Source organism: Halichoerus grypus, chromosome 2, assembly GCF_964656455.1.
Source record: "Halichoerus grypus chromosome 2, mHalGry1.hap1.1, whole genome shotgun sequence".
NCBI classification, from domain to species: domain Eukaryota; kingdom Metazoa; phylum Chordata; class Mammalia; order Carnivora; family Phocidae; genus Halichoerus; species Halichoerus grypus.
The window spans coordinates 807,860-827,818 of NC_135713.1; the positions used below are offsets into that span (position 1 = coordinate 807,860).

The following is a 19,959-nucleotide window of genomic DNA, read 5'->3' on the forward strand; positions in this document are numbered from 1 at the left end:
ACAGAGGTCCAGGGGGTTCCATGGAGCCCGGGCAGGAGCCAGCGGTGGGCATGGCGTGCGCCGGGGGCGCGGAGCCGCGTGGGGACGGCCGCGGGGACGAGAGGCCGGCGTGGGACAGCAAGCTGCAGTATCTGCTGAGCTGCCTCGGCTTCGCCGTGGGCCTGGGCAACATCTGGAGGTTCCCGTACCTGTGTCAGACCTACGGCGGAGGTGAGCCGCCCCGCGGCCCGCGCGTTATCGACCCCCGCGACCCGGGGAGCCTGTGTCGTGGAGGTCCAGCCCACGGCCACCCGGCCTTCTGGGGCTCAGGGGAGCTCTTCACCGTAGCTTGTGGGGTGCTCCCGGGCCAGGCCGCCTACCCCCCGTCTGTGCCCGGCCAGGGCACCCCCTCCCTTCACAAGAGTCCATGGTGGTGCCTGGCAAGCCAGCCCCAGCCGTCGCCTGCGACCCTGGGGAGGGGACACCGAATGTCACCCAGGCTAGGCCGGTCCTTTTCTGGGGTGCGACCTTGGGGCCCGTCGGGTCTCAGTGTCAGGTCAGCTTGCTGTCAAGCCCCCTCTCTGTACACGTAAGACCTGAGGCCCCCAGAAGCCCTCCAGGGCAATCCTGCATCCACCGGGCCCCTGGCTGGAAATGTGGGGGCGATTCCCCTGGCTCCCACCAGGAACAGGGCAGAAATGAAGGTCTGTGTGCGGCTGATGGGGCGTCGTCCTGGCCCCTTTCCCTCCTGGCCGTGCTGGGCGGACAGCGGTCAGGCCGCGCCGGGGGAGTGCGGGCTGGGGGTCTGCGGGAGCTGCTGTAGAGCAGACCAGGCGAGGGCAGCGCCGGGGTGGCTCCCTGTTCATGAGGAACCCGCTTCCTGCAGTTTGTTGTTTTTTCCTGATTATAAGCAGCTGGAGGAGACGTCTCTCCAGGAACCGCTGCCCAGAGGCGTCAGAGCCCCCACGGGGTTGGGGCTGGGCGGGCACGTGGGCCTTGGGTTGCTCTCCGGGCCCCCGAGCTGCCCTGTGCATCAGGAGAGGCATGTGCGGGCGCCAAGCGGTGGCCCGCGTGCTGGTGGTCACTCCAGGTCAGGAAAGGCTGCTCTGACCGGAGCCGGTTGGCCGTCGTTCCTCGCTGCGATGCGCCGGGACTGTCCCGGGAACGTCACTTCCGGAACCCATGTACTGGCGCTGCCCGGCCCGAGGGCCTCCGGACCAGCCCGTCACACCTGTGCTCATGGGCTGGGGGGACCCCTGCTGTTTAAATACTTCTTTTAGGCCCTGTTTCCAGGTGTGAAGCACTTCATGAAATGTCATGAAATATTCAAGTTTCAAAACTCACACTTTTCCTAACAAGCACCCCTCACGTGCGAGAACAACCTTTTTGTCTCACGTCGACCCTGATTATTTGATAATAAGATGAGCAGATAACCGATTGCATTTTTATTCTGCACAAACTCATGACCCTGACGGTGAATATTCTCTCTGTCCTTAGTGGTTACGCAGGTCTGTGGGCTTCTCTCTAAGGTAAGACTTAAAGGCAACATTGTAACAGAATTGGGGGAACACTCAGGTGCACCTGCAGGGCGTTCTGTCACCTCCATGCAGCTTCTGGGTGAGTGTCCGCGCCCGCGGTCAGGGCGTGGACCCCACCAGCGGCCGGCACACGGGCACCCAGGGACCCTCCAGGCACCTGCTGGGGTCTACAGTTCCGGCCCGGGAATCATTCACAACCATGTCCATGGCAACACATGTGGGGCATCTAGTGAGCGGCCCGCAATCTCCGCACGGCCGTGTTGCGACCTCGGCACCCGTGGGCTCTGTGGAGACGGCAGAGCCGTGCATGGACGTGATGACCCTAGTCTGACAGTGCAGATGTCCCTCCCGCGGGGCGAGTCTCCCACGCCTCTCCTGGCCCGGTTCTGTGTCGCCATCCCCTGCTGACTTCACAGCCAGGCTGTCAATTCTACGGAGGACTCTCAGGGTTTCACGGGCGTCGTGTGGCATTTCTAGATTGTCTGGGGACAAATGTCCACTTGGCAACACCAAGTCATCCCATCCGCAGAGACAGCTTATCAGGCACCTGCCCTGGTCTTCTCTGTCCTTCGTTTTCTCTCCGGGACGACCTCGGGGTGTCTCGTTCTGTGGATTCTCAGCAGTGCCGGGCTCTGCAGCCGTCCCGGTCAGACAGACCCTTTTCTCCGTGACATTTTCTCAGCAGACGGGACCAGTGTGCCTCACTTCCAGCACCCCTCGGGCCGGTGGTGAGCCGAGGGCTCTCGCAGACCCACCGCATGGGTGTGTGCGCCCCGATCTCACCACCCCACCTTTCTCCCGAGGAGAAAAAACTCCTCTCATTGTCTGACGCCACACGTGTGAGGGTTTTGCCCACATCAACCAATTCTCCCAATCCCGGCATCATAATTTCACCCATTTCTGCCGATCTACCTGGAGCGAGCGCAGACCCCACGGGGCTCAGTCCACAGTGTTGCCTGCATTGCAGAATCCAGGCTCAAGCAGCGGGTGCCCGCGTTGCCCACAGCTTCCATCTGATTGTGCTACAAGCCAGGAGCGCCAATATCCCCTTCCTCAGTCCAAAATTTGCTAGAAGGGCTCTCAGACCCAGGAAACAGTGTGCTCGCCGGCATCGGGCTTTTATAAAGAATACAGCTCCGAAGAGCCATGTGGCAGGGACGCACAGGGTGGGGGTGTCAGGGCCCCCCGCCTCTCTGGGCACCATGCCCTCCAGCAACTCCCGTGTCCTCCAGCCTGGAAGCTCTCCAAACCCCGTGGCTTACGGTTTTCATGGAGGTTCCATTCTGCAGGCACGGTTGACGGAATCATCAGCTGGGTGATGAGCAGTCTCCAGGCCCTCTCCCCAACCTGGACGTCGAAGTAGGGCTCAAAGTCCCACCTCTCTAATCACACAGCTGGCTCGTCCTGCGACTGGCGGCCCTCCTCCAAACCGGCTTGGGTTTTATCCAAGTCACGGTCCACACGCGATTTGGATGGGGCTAAAATGCACCTAACACACAGCGATGCTCCTGTGTGGTCTCCGTCTGTAATCACAGAGCTCCTCCCTCCTCTTCTCTCCGAAGTGTGGCTGAGTCGGCCGCACCAGGTCTGCTACAAGGAGAAACGCCCCTCCCTTCCCCTGGACTGCTCCTCCCGGTGGTCCCTGCCCTGGGCCTGCTGGCTGGGACCCTCCTGCAGAGCAGGGGGTCCGTGGGTCCTGGCTGGCCTGGAGCCTGCAGGCCCTTTCTAGACAGTGGGTCAAACACCTGGGACCCAGAGCCCCTGTCTGACGGCCATGCACCCACTTCCGGGGCTGGGCAGCCGGCCCCATGTGTCCTTACCAGGCCAAAGGTGTGTGCTCAAGGCCCAAGGGTGCTTGGGAGGTGCATGAGACCCCACAGTGCGTGTGCGTGTGGGGTGGGACAGGGAGAAGGGCGGGCTGGGGCGGGCTCCTCCATCGGGCCCCTGGGCCCCTGGCCTGTGATTGGCCCCTGTCCCTGCTCGGAGCTCCCTGAAGTGGTCAGGCTGTATTCACAGCCCCAGCTGCAAGCCCCTGCCCACAGGTGCCTGGTCGTCCCTGGGGCGTCCGACGCATCCCTCGAGGCCAAGTCTCCCAGGATTCCACGTTGTTATTTCACGCTTCTTTGCGGTTTTGCCGCTATGTGGACGACACCAGCAGGCACTGTTTTGCCCCAAACACTGGTGTCCCGTGCAGACGCTGATGTGGTGGAGCGGCTACCGGCCCTCTCCAGGGCCCCGGCTCTGTGTCAACACCTCTGACCGTGATGCAGAATCCCAGGGAGAGGCTAGCCCTCATGGGGGCCGGGCCCGCGCCGGGCCAGCCGAGCCGGGGACACGCAGGAGCACGTTCCCTGACGTGGCCGGCCCTGTGCATGCAGGTAGGGCAGCGGCTGTCGGTCCTGGAGCATCTAGGGCCTGCAGGCCCACACACTGCAGTTAACAGGAAGAAAATGCAGCTCCCAACTGTACCGGGACTCCCTTCCCCCAACAGTATGAGCACACCCACAGTCCCGTGGGATGCGGGAGCCGACATCTCCCCACGGGCGCCCCCAGGCGATCTGGTGGGGCCGCTCGGGGCTGTGGGCCCCTCACTCCTCACACCCGTGGCCTTTTCTCCTGCTCCCGCTGCTGCTAGCTCCCAGTGCAGAAAGGTGTGGTCCTCCCATCGATCCCATGGAGGTGGTCAGTGTGTGCTCCCCTGGGGGACCACGGAGCCTCACCCCACCGCGGCTACGGGTGCCCACCTCCCAGCATCCGGACGCTGGTTCAGGGGCGATGCTCATGCCCAGGCACAGAGAGATGGGTCCCAGCCCCCACTCAGGCACAAAGCTCAAGAGACCATTTCAAAGGTCCACCTTCTCCAACATCCTGCCAGGAGCACAGACCAGCCCCAGGTCACAGGAGGGCCCATCATCGGGATGAGGGGTGTCCCCGTAGGAACACCACTGCTCGTTGTTGCATGAAACCTGCCCCCAAAGCCACACAAGGTGGGATGCTGCCAAGTGATTTGAAAGAGCAGCAGAGCAGGTGTCCGGCGTGCAGACCCATCTCCCTCGGCCCAAGGCCCACCATGCAGCCGTCGACCCTCCGATGACCACTGTGTCTTTGCAGGGGCCTTCCTCATCCCCTACCTCATCGCCTTGGTCCTCGAGGGAATCCCTATCTTCTACATCGAGCTGGCCATCGGCCAGCGCCTACGGAGAGGCAGCATCGGAGTGTGGACGGCCATCTCGCCCTACCTGGGCGGAGTGGGTAGGCTGCCTGCCTCTGACCCCTGCCTGGAGCTGTGGGGAGGGTGGAGGGCTGCAGGTCCCGTGTGTGCCATGGATCAGCTCGTCACTCCAGTGCACATTCTGTGGCTTTGACCCTGCAGGAGAGGGGTCCAGATCTAATAGCGCAGGGAGATGCGTGGGGCAGCGTCCCTGCGGGAGCTAAGTCTGCTCATGCTCTGAGTACTCGTCTTCCAGGAGGCCCTGTTTGATTCCCCCAAAGCCCAAGGAGGGACCTGGGTGCAGGGTGCTGCGTGGGGTGAGCTCAGGGTGCAGGAGGGGGCGGCAGGCCCAGCCCCATGGAGCAGCAAGCTGTCCCAGATCACCCGGGGACTATGTCCCCTCGGGCGCCGAGCCCACGCATCCTGGGCGCTTGAGAGTGTCCAGGGAGTCCTGGACAGAGGGCAGGCTGACACCTGGAGTGCCCGTGAGGTGGGTGCTGCAGGGAGGGGGTCCGAGCGGCCCCTCTGGCAGTGTGACACGTCCCACAAGGTGGCTACAGCACTGTCCGCGAGGCCCACCGGGAAGCCAGTGGAGAGGCAGACCCTAGCCCAGCTGAGGATGGTGCCCCATGGCCGTGAAAACGATGCATCGCCCTTGGGTGCATGCGGCCAGATGTGGGCCAGCAGTGGGGCGGGCAGCGGGAGGCCTCGGGGATGACAGGGAGCAGGAGTGGGGTGCTTGTGTCTGGAGCCCTGCGGCCAGGGAGGCGGGGAAGGCGCTGACCGCCACCTCCCCGCAGGGCTGGGCTGCCTCACCGTGTCCTTCCTGGTCAGTCTGTACTACAACACCGTCCTGACGTGGGTGCTGTGGTATTTGCTCAACTCCTTCCAGTACCCGCTGCCCTGGAGCTCCTGCCCACTGGACCTCAACTGCACAGGTAGTGCTGGGGGCGGGAGGCTCAGTGCCCTGCCTCACGCGGGCGCTGCATGGGCTCCCCTAAACAGCACGTCTGAAGTCCCGTTCTCCTTACCCCATTGTATCTGACCACCGATGGGCCCCCAGAGACTCCGTGTATTCACAGCCCAGCCGCGAGCGGGCATGCCCAGCAACGAGAGGCTGAGTGGGCAGGACGGCGGCTTTTGCTGGACTCGGTGCAGCCCTCGGCCATGCACTCCAGCAGAGAAGGTCCTCGCAGCCCAGGAAATAGTCGCTCTTTTGCACTGGCTCATGAAGCTGTGTTAATCCTCCTTCCCTTCCTGCCTCTGCTGATACTAACTTGAGCTTGGCCCGTTCTGAACGAGGCAGCCCAGGGGCAAGTCCGGGCCCGGAGGCTCCCTGTATCTGCCCACTAGCCCCGGCTGCACGCCCTGGGCCGCGGGGGGCTGGGTCCCGCCGGGTGTGCCTAGTGCTCCGGCAGCAGCCCTGGTCGGCTATACGCAGACTGCAGTCCGGGGCAGAGGCCTGTGAGCCCACATCCAGGCCCGAGCCCTGTGCCAGCCCCTGACAGACCCTCCTGGCTCCAGGGTTGGAAGCCGAGTGCCAGGCCAGCAGCCCCGTGAGCTACTTCTGGTACCGGCAGACACTGAACATCACGGCGGACATCAGCGACAACGGCTCCATCCAGTGGCCGCTGCTGGCCTGCTTGGCCGCGTCCTGGGCAGTTGTGTACCTGTGTGTCATCAGAAGCATCGAAAGCACGGGGAAGGTGAGGCCCCTCGGGTGGATCCCACCACCCGGCTGCCTCCGGCTCGGTGTTCGCACACGGGCTCAGAGGCTGGGCTGGGAGGGTGCAGGTGTGAGGACCAGTGTGCTCCCTGGAGATGGGCACCTTTACCTGGCAACGCTCTGCTCAGACGCTGCCGGGAGGTTTTCTCTGTTCTTTTCCTTTTACCCTTTTTGGGTCTCTGTGTTTAAAGTGTGTTTCTTGTAGACGCACACAGTTGGATCTTGCATTTCTATCCAGGCTCAGTCCCTGCCCTTGTTTGGCTGTTTACACCGTTTACATTTAGTGTGATGATTACTCCGGGTTCTGTCGGCCATCCTGTTTGTTTCGTACCGGTCCCCACTGTTCTCCCGTTTCCTGGGTGTTTCTTGTGACCCCCCTGTATCCACCTGTTGGCTCGTCAGCGGTAACTGTTCTACCCTCGGGGTTGGACGGGGGGCTTGGCCATCGGTCCGTCTGGAGCAATGCTGCCCACAGGATGAGGCAGGAGACCCTCACTCACGCTCTGCTGCCTTCCTCCGCTTTCCCACCGCTGGTCACACTTCACTACGACAGTCTGTGAGCAGCAAACATGTCCTGGCATGTTCGTTTTAACAGTTTACTACCTTCTGAAGAGACTTCAGTGATGGGGAGAAATGTGTCAGGTGTTACTCATGCGGTTTCTGTGCCAAGTGCCCTCTCTCCTCCTGGGGCACGGACAGGCCCCGCGCTACACGCATCCTCCCTTTCAACACCTGCGACATGGCTCCTTGCCTTTCCCTGCCGTGGCTCCCAACACGCGTTTGTGGCCCTTTTGCACAGATCCAGGCGTGTGTCTGCTCAATTTCTCTGCTGGTGTGTTATGGTTACTGTCTCGTGAAGGTCTTTGCGCTTGAGAGGACCAGAATTACTGAATTACACCAAAGCAAACGTTAGGCCCAACAAGCCACCAGAAATTCCAAATAACCCTGAGATTAAAGTCCCTACAGGGGACCAGGGCGACTCCCCCATCAGTCTGTACTCGGGGACTTGGGGGTGGTGGTGAGGGAAGAGCATCGTCTGCAGATTTATTCTGTGTAGACACCATGTGTGCAGACCCCTGACCACATCCGACTGAGGAGGGGGTGCTGGTCCTATGCTGGGGAGATGGGTGAGGGCAGGTGTGTGGCCCCAAGGCCCTTGTGAAGTGGCCGGTTGTGGGCACCAGGGTGAGGGGGAGGGCTGGCGGCTGGGTAAGAGGGAGGCCCACCCACCTGGGACGCCCCACAGACACAAGTGTATACGTGAATCCGCCTGTGACCATCCCCATGAGCTCCACACCCTGGGAGCCTGACTGGGGCCCACATGCCCCATGGTGCCCTCTGCCCCCGCTCAGTTGGAATCCCAGATGAGTGACAGGAGGCTGGCCACGGAGGCCTTTACGGCACACCTGCCTCTTAAAGGTTTTATATGGGACAGATACCACTGAAAAGTCTAACAATTTGGTCTTTTTTAAAGGCAATTTATTTCACAGCCCTGTTCCCTTACCTGGTCCTGACAATCTTCCTTATCAGAGGACTCACCTTGCCCGGGGCGGTCAAAGGGTTAATCTACCTGTTCACTCCAGATGTAAGTTGGTTTGAAGTCCAGGCTCCAGGCTCAGGAACACATGAGTCAGAGGCAGAGCCCAGCCCAGCTCGCTCCATCCCCTGGCCTTGTGAATGGCCATTAGCCAGAGGCCAGGCTGCCCAGGGCCACGTGCGGGTGAGGGCAAGGAGGAGGGTGGTATGGGGTCTCGGGGAGGAGGTCAGGGTCAGAGGATGGGAGCAGAAGGAGGACTTGGTTTGTGACATGTAGCCCGAGGGATGTTGCTGGCGGGGTTCAGGGGAGAAGCCAGCTAGAGCCCCACCCCAGATGCCCCCCCAGTGCCCTGCACCCCATACCCCTGAGGGCCTTGCAAGCTGCATGCACCCTACCAGGTAAGGAATCACAGGACCCAAGGGCCCACACCCCTCCTAGACTCTTGCACACTCTCTAGGACCCTAGCATTCCGTGGGAGTTTCCAGGGGCTGCACAGCAGAAGGGAAGGGGGCACTGGGTGTGGACGTGGGTCTGCCCGTGGGCACCGTGTCCCAGCCACTGTGAGACCCTTCAAGTCCCTCAGAACCACCATGTCTGAGAGGAGCAGAAGAAACACACCCAAGTCGCTCAGACCCATTTCTCAGCCCTGAGCGGTCTGTCAGCCAAGTTCTCAGAACGCCCCGTGGGTTTACTTAAGCCGTCACAGAACAGCAAGGCCACGCTTGCTGTGTGAACTGCCATTCCGGTCGTGCTGTCTCATTGGTGATCCTAAGCTGTTCACGCCCCTCCATGAGAGTCGTCCCAGAGGAAGCTTTAGGAATGTTCTGGGGCCGTGGGCTCCCCGTCTGCTGCACAAGAGGATTCCGTGTCTTTCCAGGTGCAGATTCTCCAGAACCCGCGGGTGTGGCTGGACGCAGCCACACAGATATTCTTCTCCCTGTCCCTGGCCTTTGGAGGACACATTGCTTTTGCAAGTTATAACCCGCCCGGGTAGGGACCAGGCTCGGGGGTGGGTTCCTTCCAACGGAGGGGCTGGGCCTCCTGTGCCGGAGCACCTCCAAAGTAACATCCTGTGTGGCCTGGTAGGAACTTGTGATAGGAACAGACTCCCGGGGAGTCTACCAGTTACCCAGCCATGCACGGAGAGCTGGGGGTAGGGCCCTTATGGCAGCTTCTAGTGTGTTCCGGGGGAAGAGAGCCTGGACACTCAATCCCAGGAACAGGCCATAACTGGGGGCTGACCCCGACCAACAGGAAGCATGTGTCACGCACAAGGCCGGAAAAGCAGCATGTATCAGCTCCCTGGTCACCTAAGACGGACACGGGGCTCCCACCTCGCTGCGGGAACCACGCACCTGCCGTGAGAGCCCCAGGGGCTCGGGCACTAAAGCGTCACCCGCCGCATCATAAACCAGGCAGCCACAAGCCGTTGGGACCATCTGAACAAACGTGGTTCTATATGGTGGCCAGAACTTCTCCCCCTCCGAAGTGCAGGGATGGGGAGGTGGGTGGAGCAGGTGCTTCACACAGCTGCACCTGACAAGTGACAACCTCAGCCCACTCCACGTAGCTTGTGTGTTTCTCATGTGGAGATCATCTCAGCAAAGCCCACTCCAGGCTCCAGGATGCCCCATGTTGTCCTCAGCTCCCTGTGTCCAGGCCTTGGGGGTAGGGGTGGAGGCTGAGGGTTTCAGACCACCCACAGTCTTGAGCTGCGGTGGGTGGGGAGGGGCCTAGTGGGGAGGGGGTCATCAGAGAGGGGGTCTTTGGGGGAGGGGCAAGTGGGGAGGGGGTCAGCAGGGAGGGGTGGTCAGGGAGGGGTCAGAGGGAAAAGGGTCATCAGGGAGGGGGATCTTTGGGGAGGGGGTCAGCAGAGAGGGGTGTTCAGGGAGGAGGGGCTCAGCAGGGAGGTGTGGTCGGGGAGGGGTCAGTGGGGAGGGGACCATGGAAGGGGGTCCAAGACCGTCCTGAGACTAGCGGGGACAGCGCCGGCGCTGGGGGTCATGGGCATGCAGGCTCCGTGTGCAGGGGGGGTGCCAGGGGGGCGTGGAGATGGCCCTAAGCGCGCATGTCTGCCAGGAACAACTGTGAAAAGGATGCGGTGACCATCGCCCTGGTCAACAGCATGACTTCCCTCTATGCGTCCATCGCTGTGTTCTCTGTTTTGGGATTCAAGGCAGCCAACGACCATGGGCGTTGCCTGGACAGGTGAGCACGGTGCCCTTGGCTGAGGGCGGGGTGTCCACAGAGCTCGGCCTTCAGACACTACCTGACGCCCTGGACCTGCACAACCACCTCTTCTTTCCTTAGGGGGGTGGGGGGGGGGAAGAGTCTCCAGAGGTTCGAGTCCATGCGCAGCCTAGAGCGTGACCCGACGTGGAGGGGGGGTCTCTGGCAGATTCTGGTGAAGATGAGGTCATGCTGATCCAATGTGTCCTGACGAGAGACAGGCAGGGACACGCAGACACACGGGGGAGGCCGTGTGAGGAGGCAGAGGTTGGAGGGACGCGGCCATAGCCCAGGGACGCTGGGGCGCCAGGAGCTGGACGAGGCGGGAGGGACCTTCCCTGGAGCTGCGGGGGGGTGGGGGGCGTGTGGCCCGGCCGACACTGCTCCCGTGGACTTCTGGTCTCAGAGCTGGGAGAATAAATGTCTGTTTACTTGAAGGCTTTCAGTGTGTGGCCACCTGCCACAACAGCAGGGGCCACAGAGGCTGTAGGATGCCCTGGCATTTGGAACCACGGTGTTTCAAAGGCCGCTAACTCCTGCTCACCGAGAGCCCTCCAGAGGCGGTCTGCCAGGCGGACCCGTGGATGGGTGCAGGCTCGGCCCTCTGCATGCTGCCAGGCATCCAGTGCCCAGGGCAGCCCCGTCAACCGTGACACCTGTGCCAGCCACGCTCAGGGCCACGCTCAGGGCCACAGCCCACAGAGGGCGGAGGGGGAGACGGAGCAGCTTCACAGCCTGAGCTTGGGCGCTGCGGGGCGTGTGCACCCACTGGAATGTTCCGGAGAGGCTGCAGTGCCCACGTGGTGGATGGTGTGGCCCCCACTGGGGAGCAGCAGGGGCGGCACTTCCGGCTGTTTCCACCAAGCACTGTGGACAAGTCCGTGCTCACAGTAACGGCCGTGACTCGCGCCTGCACAAGGCTCCCCTGCCGTGGTTTCTCTGCGATCCAGCGCCGGCCGCCACACGGGCCGGCCACCAGACAGCAGCGCCGCGCTGCACTCAGGGGACATTTTAAACAGCAAAATCACCAGCAAACAGCATAAAACTGCGAACACCATGGCCCTAAGCTGACTGTAAGGATGCTCGTGACCCTGGGCAGCTCTGCACACGGCCACTAATAACCCCAGAAGCGCCGTGAGTACTAATTCCGAGGTTACAAAGAGATTTCAGCAAGTAGGCAAAGTAAGATCCGGGAATACCCACGGGCCTGTGGCTGAGCCGTGAGCCTTGAGGCCAGTGAGCACTTGCTGGTGGCGGCCGGTGGAGGGGTGACCAGGGCCGCTCCCGGGGCGGCCAGGGGGCTGCCACTGCCCCACGGTGCCCTGAGGGCAGCGTCCCCTCCAGGCTGGGCTCCCCTCTGTCCCTGCAGCGAGTGCTGTCCGGCCCTCCGGAAGGTGCTGGTATCCTTCTGGGTGTTTCAGGGTGCAGCGCGCCCTGCTAGCGTACACTTTCTGTGTCTGCAGAAACATCCTCCACCTCATCAATGCGTTTGACTTCCCTGAGCAGAGCATCTCCAGGGACGACTATGCTGCTGTCCTCATGCACCTGAATACCACCCAGCCCGAGAGGGTGGCCAGGCTCCCCCTGGAGGTTTGCCACCTGGAAGACTTTCTGGATAAGGTACCCGAGGGGCCTGGCCTTGCTCCAGGCGGCTGCAAATCTTCTCCACGACCTGGCCCAGGCTGGCCTGGCGCTGTGAACAAAGGACTCTAGGCTGGCCCTGTGCCTCTGTGGGGCTGAGCTTCCAGAAAGACTGTGGCCTCAAATGCAATGTGTCCGACAGGGCCCTGCCCAGGGGGCTGGAGGCCAGGCTGACCCAGGAGACTGGGTGTTGCTGGTGCACAGAGCTGAGGGTGGGGGCAGAGTACGGGTCACAGAGCTGGGCTGTGGCCGGAGTCGGGCGGCTGCCAAGAGGCGAGGGGCAGCTGTGGACCCCTGGCTATGGGGGTGATCCACCTGAGCCCAACACCCCTGGGCCTACGGTCACCTGCCAGCTGCAGGGTGTTAGGGGAAAGGTTCTGTTCCCCCGGAGGCACACCTGTGGCCTGTGGCGTAGCCAGAGAGGGCAGGGCCACCACCTTGCCCTGGTGCTGGTGGTGGGGAGGGCGTCCGGTGCATGTCACACTGCGAGGGCCCCGTGCGCTTATGTTTCAGAGTGCCTCCGGCACGGGCCTGGCCTTCATTGTCTTCACGGAGGCCATCCTCCACATGCCAGGGGCCCCCGGGTGGGCCGTGCTGTTCTTCGGGATGCTGTTCACCTTGGGCCTGTCATCCATGTTCGGGAACATGGAAAGCATCATCACGCCACTCCTGGATATGGGGGTCATGCGCAGATCTGTCCCCAAGGAGGTCCTGACCGGTGAGTGGACGCCCGACCCACCTTGTAGGCCTGTCCTCCCTGTCTGCCCACTTCCTGCCGTCTGTCCACTGCTGCCCTTCCTCCATGAGCGTCCCAGCAGGAGCCTGGGTCTGGTCTTGTCACCCCCAGCGCCGGTCCCGGCAGCTCTGCCCTAACTCGGCATCCCACGAGGGCCATGGTGGGAGACCTCGGGGTCGGGCAGGGGCAGAGCCCACGGACAGCAAGCCCCCATCGTGCGTCCTCCTGCCCCGGACACGGTGCTGGGAGGGCCGGAGGAGCAGGGTGACAGGCTCCGACGAGGGGGTGCCGCCATCCCTCCAGGCCTGGTCTGCCTGTTCTGCTTCCTCTCGGCGATCTGCTTCACGCTCCAGTCGGGCAACTACTGGCTAGAGGTGTTTGATAACTTCGCAGCCCCCCTGAACCTCATTATCTTCGCCTTCTTCGAGGCGGTCGGGGTCGCCTATGTGTACGGGATGCGCCGGTGAGTGTGCGTCTCCTCAGGGCCCCGCCCTCCTGCTCCCCGCACCCCGAGTGTCGCGGCAGCGGCCGTCCCGGCCCGCACAGGATGCGGCAGGACCGTCTGAGCCCCTCCCCAAACAGACTCGGGGCAGCTCCCCGCGGCCCAGGACCCGGCCCCACCCGGCTGCACAGGCCTCCAGCTTGTGGGGGTAGGCGGCAAGACCGCCTGTCTCCAGCCACGCAGGGCAGAGTCCTCAAGCCAAGGACAGGTGGACACTAGGCCACTGCGGGGCCCTCCTGCCCTGACCCTGTCCTGGAGGCCTCTGAGGAGGCCCGGCACAGGTCCTGCCCATCCCCCCTGACTCTGGCCCACCGCACACCTGGACTCACCACTGTTCCACACCCGCCATCTCTGTCACTCACGTCACACCTGTGCTCACACTTGTCACCCATGCCTGTCACACCCGTGCTCACACCCGTGCTCACACCCATGCTCACACCTGTCACACATGCCTGTCACATCCGTGCTCACACCTGCATTCACACCTGTGCTCACACCTGTGCTCACATCTGTCACACATACCTGTCACACCCATGCTCACACCCGTGCTCACACCTGCATTCACACCTGTGCTCACACCTGTGCTCACACCTGTCACACATACCTGTCACACCCGTGCGCACACCTGTGCTCACACCTGTCACACCCGTGCTCACACCTGCATTCACACCCGTGCTCACACCTGTCACACCAGTGCTCACACCTGTCACACATACCTGTCACATCTGTGCTCACACCTGCATTCACACACGTGCTCACACCCGTGCTCACACCTGTCACACATACCTGTCACATCCGTGCTCACACCTGCATTCACACCCGTGCTCACACCTGTCACACATACCTGTCACATCCGTGCTCACACCTGCATTCATACCCGTGCTCACACCTGTCACACATACCTGTCACATCCGTGCTCACACCTGCATTCACACCCGTGCTCACACCTGTCACACCCGTGCTCACACCTGCATTCACACCTGTGCTCACACCTGTGCTCACATCTGTCACACATACCTGTCACACCCGTGCTCACACCTGCATTCACACCTGTGCTCACACCTGTGCTCACACCTGTCACACATACCTGTCACACTCGTGCTCGCACCTGCATTCACACCTGTCACACATACCTGTCACATCCGTGCTCACACCTGCCTTCACACCCGTGCTCACACCTGTCACACCAGTGCTCACACCTGTCACACATACCTGTCACATCCGTGCTCACACCTGCATTCACACCCGTGCTCACACCCGCATTCACACCCGTGCTCACACCTGTCACACCCGTGCTCACACCTGTCACACATACCTGTCACACTCGTGCTCGCACCTGTGCTCACACCTGTCACACATACCTGTCACATCCGTGCTCACACCTGTGCTCACACCTGTGCTCACACCTGTCACACCTGTGCTCACACCTGTCACACGCGGGTGGGCCAGCCCGAGCCCAGTGTCTCTGTGACAGGTTCAGTGATGACGTAGCCTGCATGACCGGGAGGCGGCCTGGTCTCTACTGGAGGCTGACCTGGAAGGTTGTCAGCCCGCTGCTGCTGCTGACCATCTTCGTGGCCTACATAGCTGTCCTGGCCTGGACACCGCTGAGCTACAGGGCCTGGAACACCCAATACGTAGGTCCTCCGGGGGTTGCTAGGAGCCACCTCGGGCCTGGCCTGGTCCTTCCCTGGTGCCATCCATGGCCCAGATGACATCCTAAGTGACCCTGTGGGCCCCCAGCCCTCCAGGGTCCCCTGGGGGCAGCAAAGCCAACCCCGGCAGGGACCTTGGGCAAGGCCTCAGTGGCAGGAGGACTGGAGCAGTTTCCAGGTCCTGGGAGCAGCTCACCCAGGGACGTGGCCTTGAGCCACACTTCCCACGTGCTGTGGGGCTGGCCTGCAAATGCCCACTCCTGGTCTGAGTCAGGGAAGGGGTGTAGGGTGCATGTCACCAGGCTGCCACTGAGCGTGGTCAGAAGAAAGGGAGTGCAGCTCAGTCTCTGCTGCTGGCCCTTGTCCACTGGGCTGTGCTCTGAGCTGCGGGGGACCCGCCACCCTGCTACCCAGTGAGCCCCCAAAACCTCACCTGTGCTGCTGCCCCTTCTCGGGAGCAGTTCCAAGTCCTCCTCAGAAAGGGGACCGGCCCCCATCACCAGCGGTGGGTGAAGGAGGAATGGCGCCATACTTCTCAAGAATTTTCATGAATACTGTCCTATCAGGCTCACACACTAGTACCTCACATTGACCTCAAAAGAGGTGCCTCAAGTCGAGTGGGTGGCGTCACCCCCTTACAGAAACGGGAGTGGGGCACGGGGCCCAACCTGCCCCGCAGGCCAAGCCAAGGCAGCCCCCGAGGCCGTGCGGCCCCTCAGGGTGGTGGGAGGCACTCTGTAGAGTGCCCCAGATCCCAGGCCTGTGTCTCAGAGCCCCAGTCCCCAAGAGGCTCAGCCCCAAACCCGAACCTTCGGGGCCCTGTGTCCTCACTGCCAGCACCCACCGTGGACTTATTGAACCCTGCTGCTTCATTTCAGGAAGAGGCTGGGTGAGGCTGGCCCACGCCGCTCAGTCCCTGCGGCCAAGGGTCAGCCTCACCTGCCCCTCCCCCCAAGGCTCACCTGTGACCTCCTGTCCTTACAGGCACGGTTCCCTTCACGGCAGGAGAAGTCCTACCCGGGCTGGGTGCAGGCCACGTGCGTCCTCCTGTGCTTCCTGCCCTCGCTGTGGGTCCCAGCTGTGGCACTGGTGCAGCTGCTCGCCAAGCGCAGACAGAAGCAGGACCCCTGGCAGGACAGGTGCCTGAAGCTGCAGGACAGAGGGGCCAGCTGAGGGCCGGGCGGGGGGTGCGGGGCAGGGACGACCAGCCTGTGTGCCACTTGCTCACAGAGAGCGGGACCCCATTACACACTTGGCCCAGATCCTGACTTGGAGCTGCTGCTTCCCAACGCCACTGCACTCCGCAGACCCTGCCCCTGGCACAGCCCAGCTCCGTCAGCACGGGGCACGCTGTCCCTCCAGATGGGAGAGAGCCTGGGGTCCAGGCCCCTGGGCCCTGCCCTCTGCAGTGCGGCACGGAGCTGTCTGGGGCCCGGACGCTGCGCCCAGCTAGGCCATCTGTGGGCAGAAGGGCAGGCGGGCCCAGAGGCCCAGGGGCCGGCAGGGCGGCCTCCGAGGAGGCTCACATCCACGCCCTCTGCAGCTGGGGGCTGGCGTCACCAGACCTGAGGGACTCTGAAGGGTGATCTCCAAGGGAAAGTGGAGGCTGTCCCCTCGGAGAGCCGGAAGGGAAGCCCCTTTTTGTGCTGAGAGCACTCGGGCCTGGGCAGGCTCTGCTGGCACCCGTACTGACCCTCTCAGGCAGCAGGAGCCCGGGTCTGTGTCGAGGCCCAGGCCTGGGCAACCCCGTGCGCGGGAATCCTCACCGCACCTGCGGCCTGGCCACTCCCGCCCCGGGACAGGTCCCCCCTGCGTGAGCACAGGCAGGGGCTGGGGTTTGGCCACAGCCACAGCGGGCATCACCACGCGCTGGCACTCTCCTGACCTCACTGCTGAGAAACACCACTCTTTGTTCTTTAAAAATTTTCTCAGAGACTCAAATGTGGGTCAAGAAGGTACAAAAAGGCTAATTCTCAGATTCCTACCATCTCCAAAGGAGGGCTGTCACTCACTCCACACCAAGCTCTCCCGCAGCCTCAGTGGAGGGGTGCCTCCTCACCCAGCTCCACCTGCCCTCCTGCGCACCCCTCCCTCCCCGCTCTTCCATCCGTCCATCCATCCATCGCCTCCCTCCCTCTCCCTCCCCCCCACCATCCATTTCCTCCCTCTCCCTGCCTCCTCCCTCCCTCCATCCATCTGCTCCCCCCTCCTCCCACCTTCCCTCCCTCCATCCACCATCTCCTCCCTGCCCCCCTCCATCCTCTCTCCCTCCTCCGTGAACCAGGGGTCAGGTCTAGGGTGTGGGCCCCGACACACAGGCTTGCTTCTGACTTGCCACTGGAGCCCACGTATGCCCTTCATGCCGCTGGGATCAGACCCTGTGAAGACCCAGCGCCCACTAATCCCCAGCGGGACAGACGCTGTCCAGGGTGCTGAAAAACCCCCAGAGGAGCCTGGTCCGGGCGTGCCTGGTGGGGCTGTCCGGGTCACAGGCAGCCCAGACCCCAGGAAACAGAAGCGCCTGCACTACTGTGCCCTAAGAGGAGCTGAGTATTAAAATGGAGTTAGCCCAAGAGCGCCCCCCGAAGTGTGCCCCAAGCCCCATGGGCAGGGTGAGTTCTGCACTTCGGCCCCATGCTCCAACACCCTTGGCTCGTGGCCCCTTCCTCCACTGAAAAGCCAGCAAGGCCAGTGAGTCTTTCTCACCCATGTCTCTCCGACACCCTCTCTTCACCCTGTGATTACTCTGGGTGCACCTGGATAATTCAGGATGACCTCCCCATCTCGAGGTCAACTGACTAGCTACCTAATCCCACCTGGACCTATAATTCCCCTTGGCCATGTCAGGTAATACTCCCAGGTTCTGGGATTAGGACGTGGGTGCCTTTGGGGGGGGTCATTATTCCACCTCTCACAGAGCCCTGGCGATTCTGAGCCCACCCAGGTTTGGCAAGGCCTTTAGTGTGAACACCCATGTGTCCAGGTGCAAGCACACGCCTGGGGGATGGCAGTGGGGGAGGGGCAGGAACTGGGGCTGGGCGGCGGGGCGTAATCGCTCAGCACTTTGGGAGGCCCAGGGGGCACCGTCTGTGCCTCCTCTTAAACCACTCATCTTGAGCTCCACCCGCTGCCTACACTTCCGCAGAACACACCAGTAAATGAGCTTTCTAACGTGCAGCTTAGATCAAGGAAAGACCGGAAAACTAGGTGTTTTCCTTTGCTTTAAAAATCTTATTTTCACGTTTCACCTGGAGGAGGTTTGGCCGTGCACATACTGGTTTTAAGGAGATGAACCAGAGTTTTCAGTGAGTTGAGCCTAACCAAGCACCCCGTCTTTTCAACGGTTTAACACTTCAGTAAGAATATGCGATCCTGAGTACAATGCCGACAGAATGCCTCTACCAGAGAAGCAAGGCTCTGGAGCTCTTGGAGGACAGATGGCTGAGCGGCTGACCTCTAGGGTCTGGTCTGTGATGGAAATGCCAGGAACGGGCCCGTGGGGCATGTGAGCAGGCGGGGGCCAGTGGCAGGTCAGCTCGGGTGCCTGGTGTGGCGTCCCGGCGGTGTCCCCGCGGTTCTGTCGGCCCCAGCAGGGCAGGTCAGTCCTCCCTCTGGTTAAGACAGCATGGCCACCACCGCAGCTGGGCTGGCATGTGGGTTGGGCGGGGCCCAGTTCTGCACTGCTCAGCTCAGGTGCCTTTATGGCCCGCTCCGTGGACTTGGGTCTGCCATAAACGTGTCAGCTCAGTCCCTGGGACATTCTGCACAGCAACAGTAAACAAGGCAATATCCATAAACCCTGACATGAGATGCACTTGTGCCCTGAAAATTTGGGCTGCATTAGCACCACTCCCATCCAAGGCACACTGGATGGCATCCCGCCACACGTCATGTGGCCCCATCAGAGACATCCCGGAAGGAAGGCTTCCCGCTATCACAGGGGACAGGGCAGACGGCCAGCTCCCTGATGGGGCCCTTTCTTCACAGACTACACCCCCTTTGGGCTCTCCCCTCCTGCTCTTTGTGCATCCTTCCAGATCTTCCCATCTGCTCAAGGATGTCTGTCCAGCACCCTGCATGGCCCCCCCACGCACACCGCAGCCCCGGCTGGTGGTCTGGATGGGTATGCGAGTGTCCCCCGCACATGGGCTCGTCCTCCACCACGACCAAGCCAGGGCAGAGCTCGGCCTGCCATCCTGACAGCCTGCAGCTGCATGCACCACACATTCTGTCCGGGGCACCTCAGAGGGGCTATTAGGTGAGGCTCTGGCCAGGGAGGCCAAGGGCCCTAAGCGGGCCTCCTGACCCTCCACGACCTTTGGCCACTTCCCTGGTGGCCCCAGCCACGTCCCCCACAACCTTGTCCTCTACCCACCTCCAAGCTCCTAACCCTGACCTTGGAGCCACCGCCATCTGCTGCGTCCCTGGGGCCACTGCTCAGGACAGCCCATCCTCCCTGCGGGGGGAGGGTTCTCAGTGTGGGGTCCCCCACCCCACCAGCAGCACCTGGAACTCCCTAGAAGTGCGAATCCCAGGCCCTTCCCCAGATTTGCTGAAGCAGAAGTCTGTTGGCGGGGGGGACACCTTTGCAGTTCAAGCCCCCAGGACAGCTCAGGCTGACATCCGCCATCTCATCTCCTAGGTCACCCGTGAGCCTCCTGCCTCTCCCAAAAAGTTGTCGGGGCCACCCTTCTGCTGCCCAATCAGGCTGACCCCCTCTTGCCACAACCTGTGGGGCCTCAGTCCCCGAGATCCTCAATCTAGCCCCCGCCAGAGCCGCGACCTGTGACCCTGAGTACCACACCCAAACCTGGCCCTTGCTGAGGCCTCTGCTGTCCCCCAGCCCGGGGGGCTCCCAGGTGCGAGAGCAGGATCCCCGCCGGCTGCCCCGCTCAAGCAGCTCCGCCTGCAGAGCCCATCCCCACACCTGCTCCAGGCCCAAGTGCTGCTGCCGAGGCATCTGCTCGCCACGAGCACGGCCCCGCAGTTCAGCTCAACAGGAATGACCAAGCCTACCGTGGTCAGGAGGCAGCATGGGGGAGGGGCAGGGCCATCCCTGGGAGTCCCCAGGTGATGGAGGGGACAGATGGGTGCAGGTAGGCAGGCACATCCACCTGCCCAGGCCCAGAACACAGAAGCAGGAAACCAGCAGCCCGGGGGGGGGGGGGGGGCAGGGCTGGACGTGGGGCAGCGAGCTACCACCTA

General features: G+C 62.4%; 1 protein-coding gene across 1 annotated transcript; it reads left to right on the top strand.

The window, feature by feature from the left end:
• The first annotated feature begins 50 nt into the window (after positions 1-50).
• SLC6A18 (solute carrier family 6 member 18) lies at positions 51-15,927 on the top strand. Its single transcript, XM_036113667.1, has 12 exons — positions 51-210; positions 4,629-4,769; positions 5,529-5,666; positions 6,253-6,434; positions 7,929-8,039; positions 8,869-8,981; positions 10,071-10,199; positions 11,684-11,840; positions 12,375-12,579; positions 12,901-13,060; positions 14,574-14,736; positions 15,739-15,927. Exons 1-12 carry the CDS (start codon positions 51-53, stop codon positions 15,925-15,927), a joined length of 1,848 nt encoding a protein of 615 aa, XP_035969560.1.
• The last annotated feature ends 4,032 nt before the right edge of the window (positions 15,928-19,959 follow it).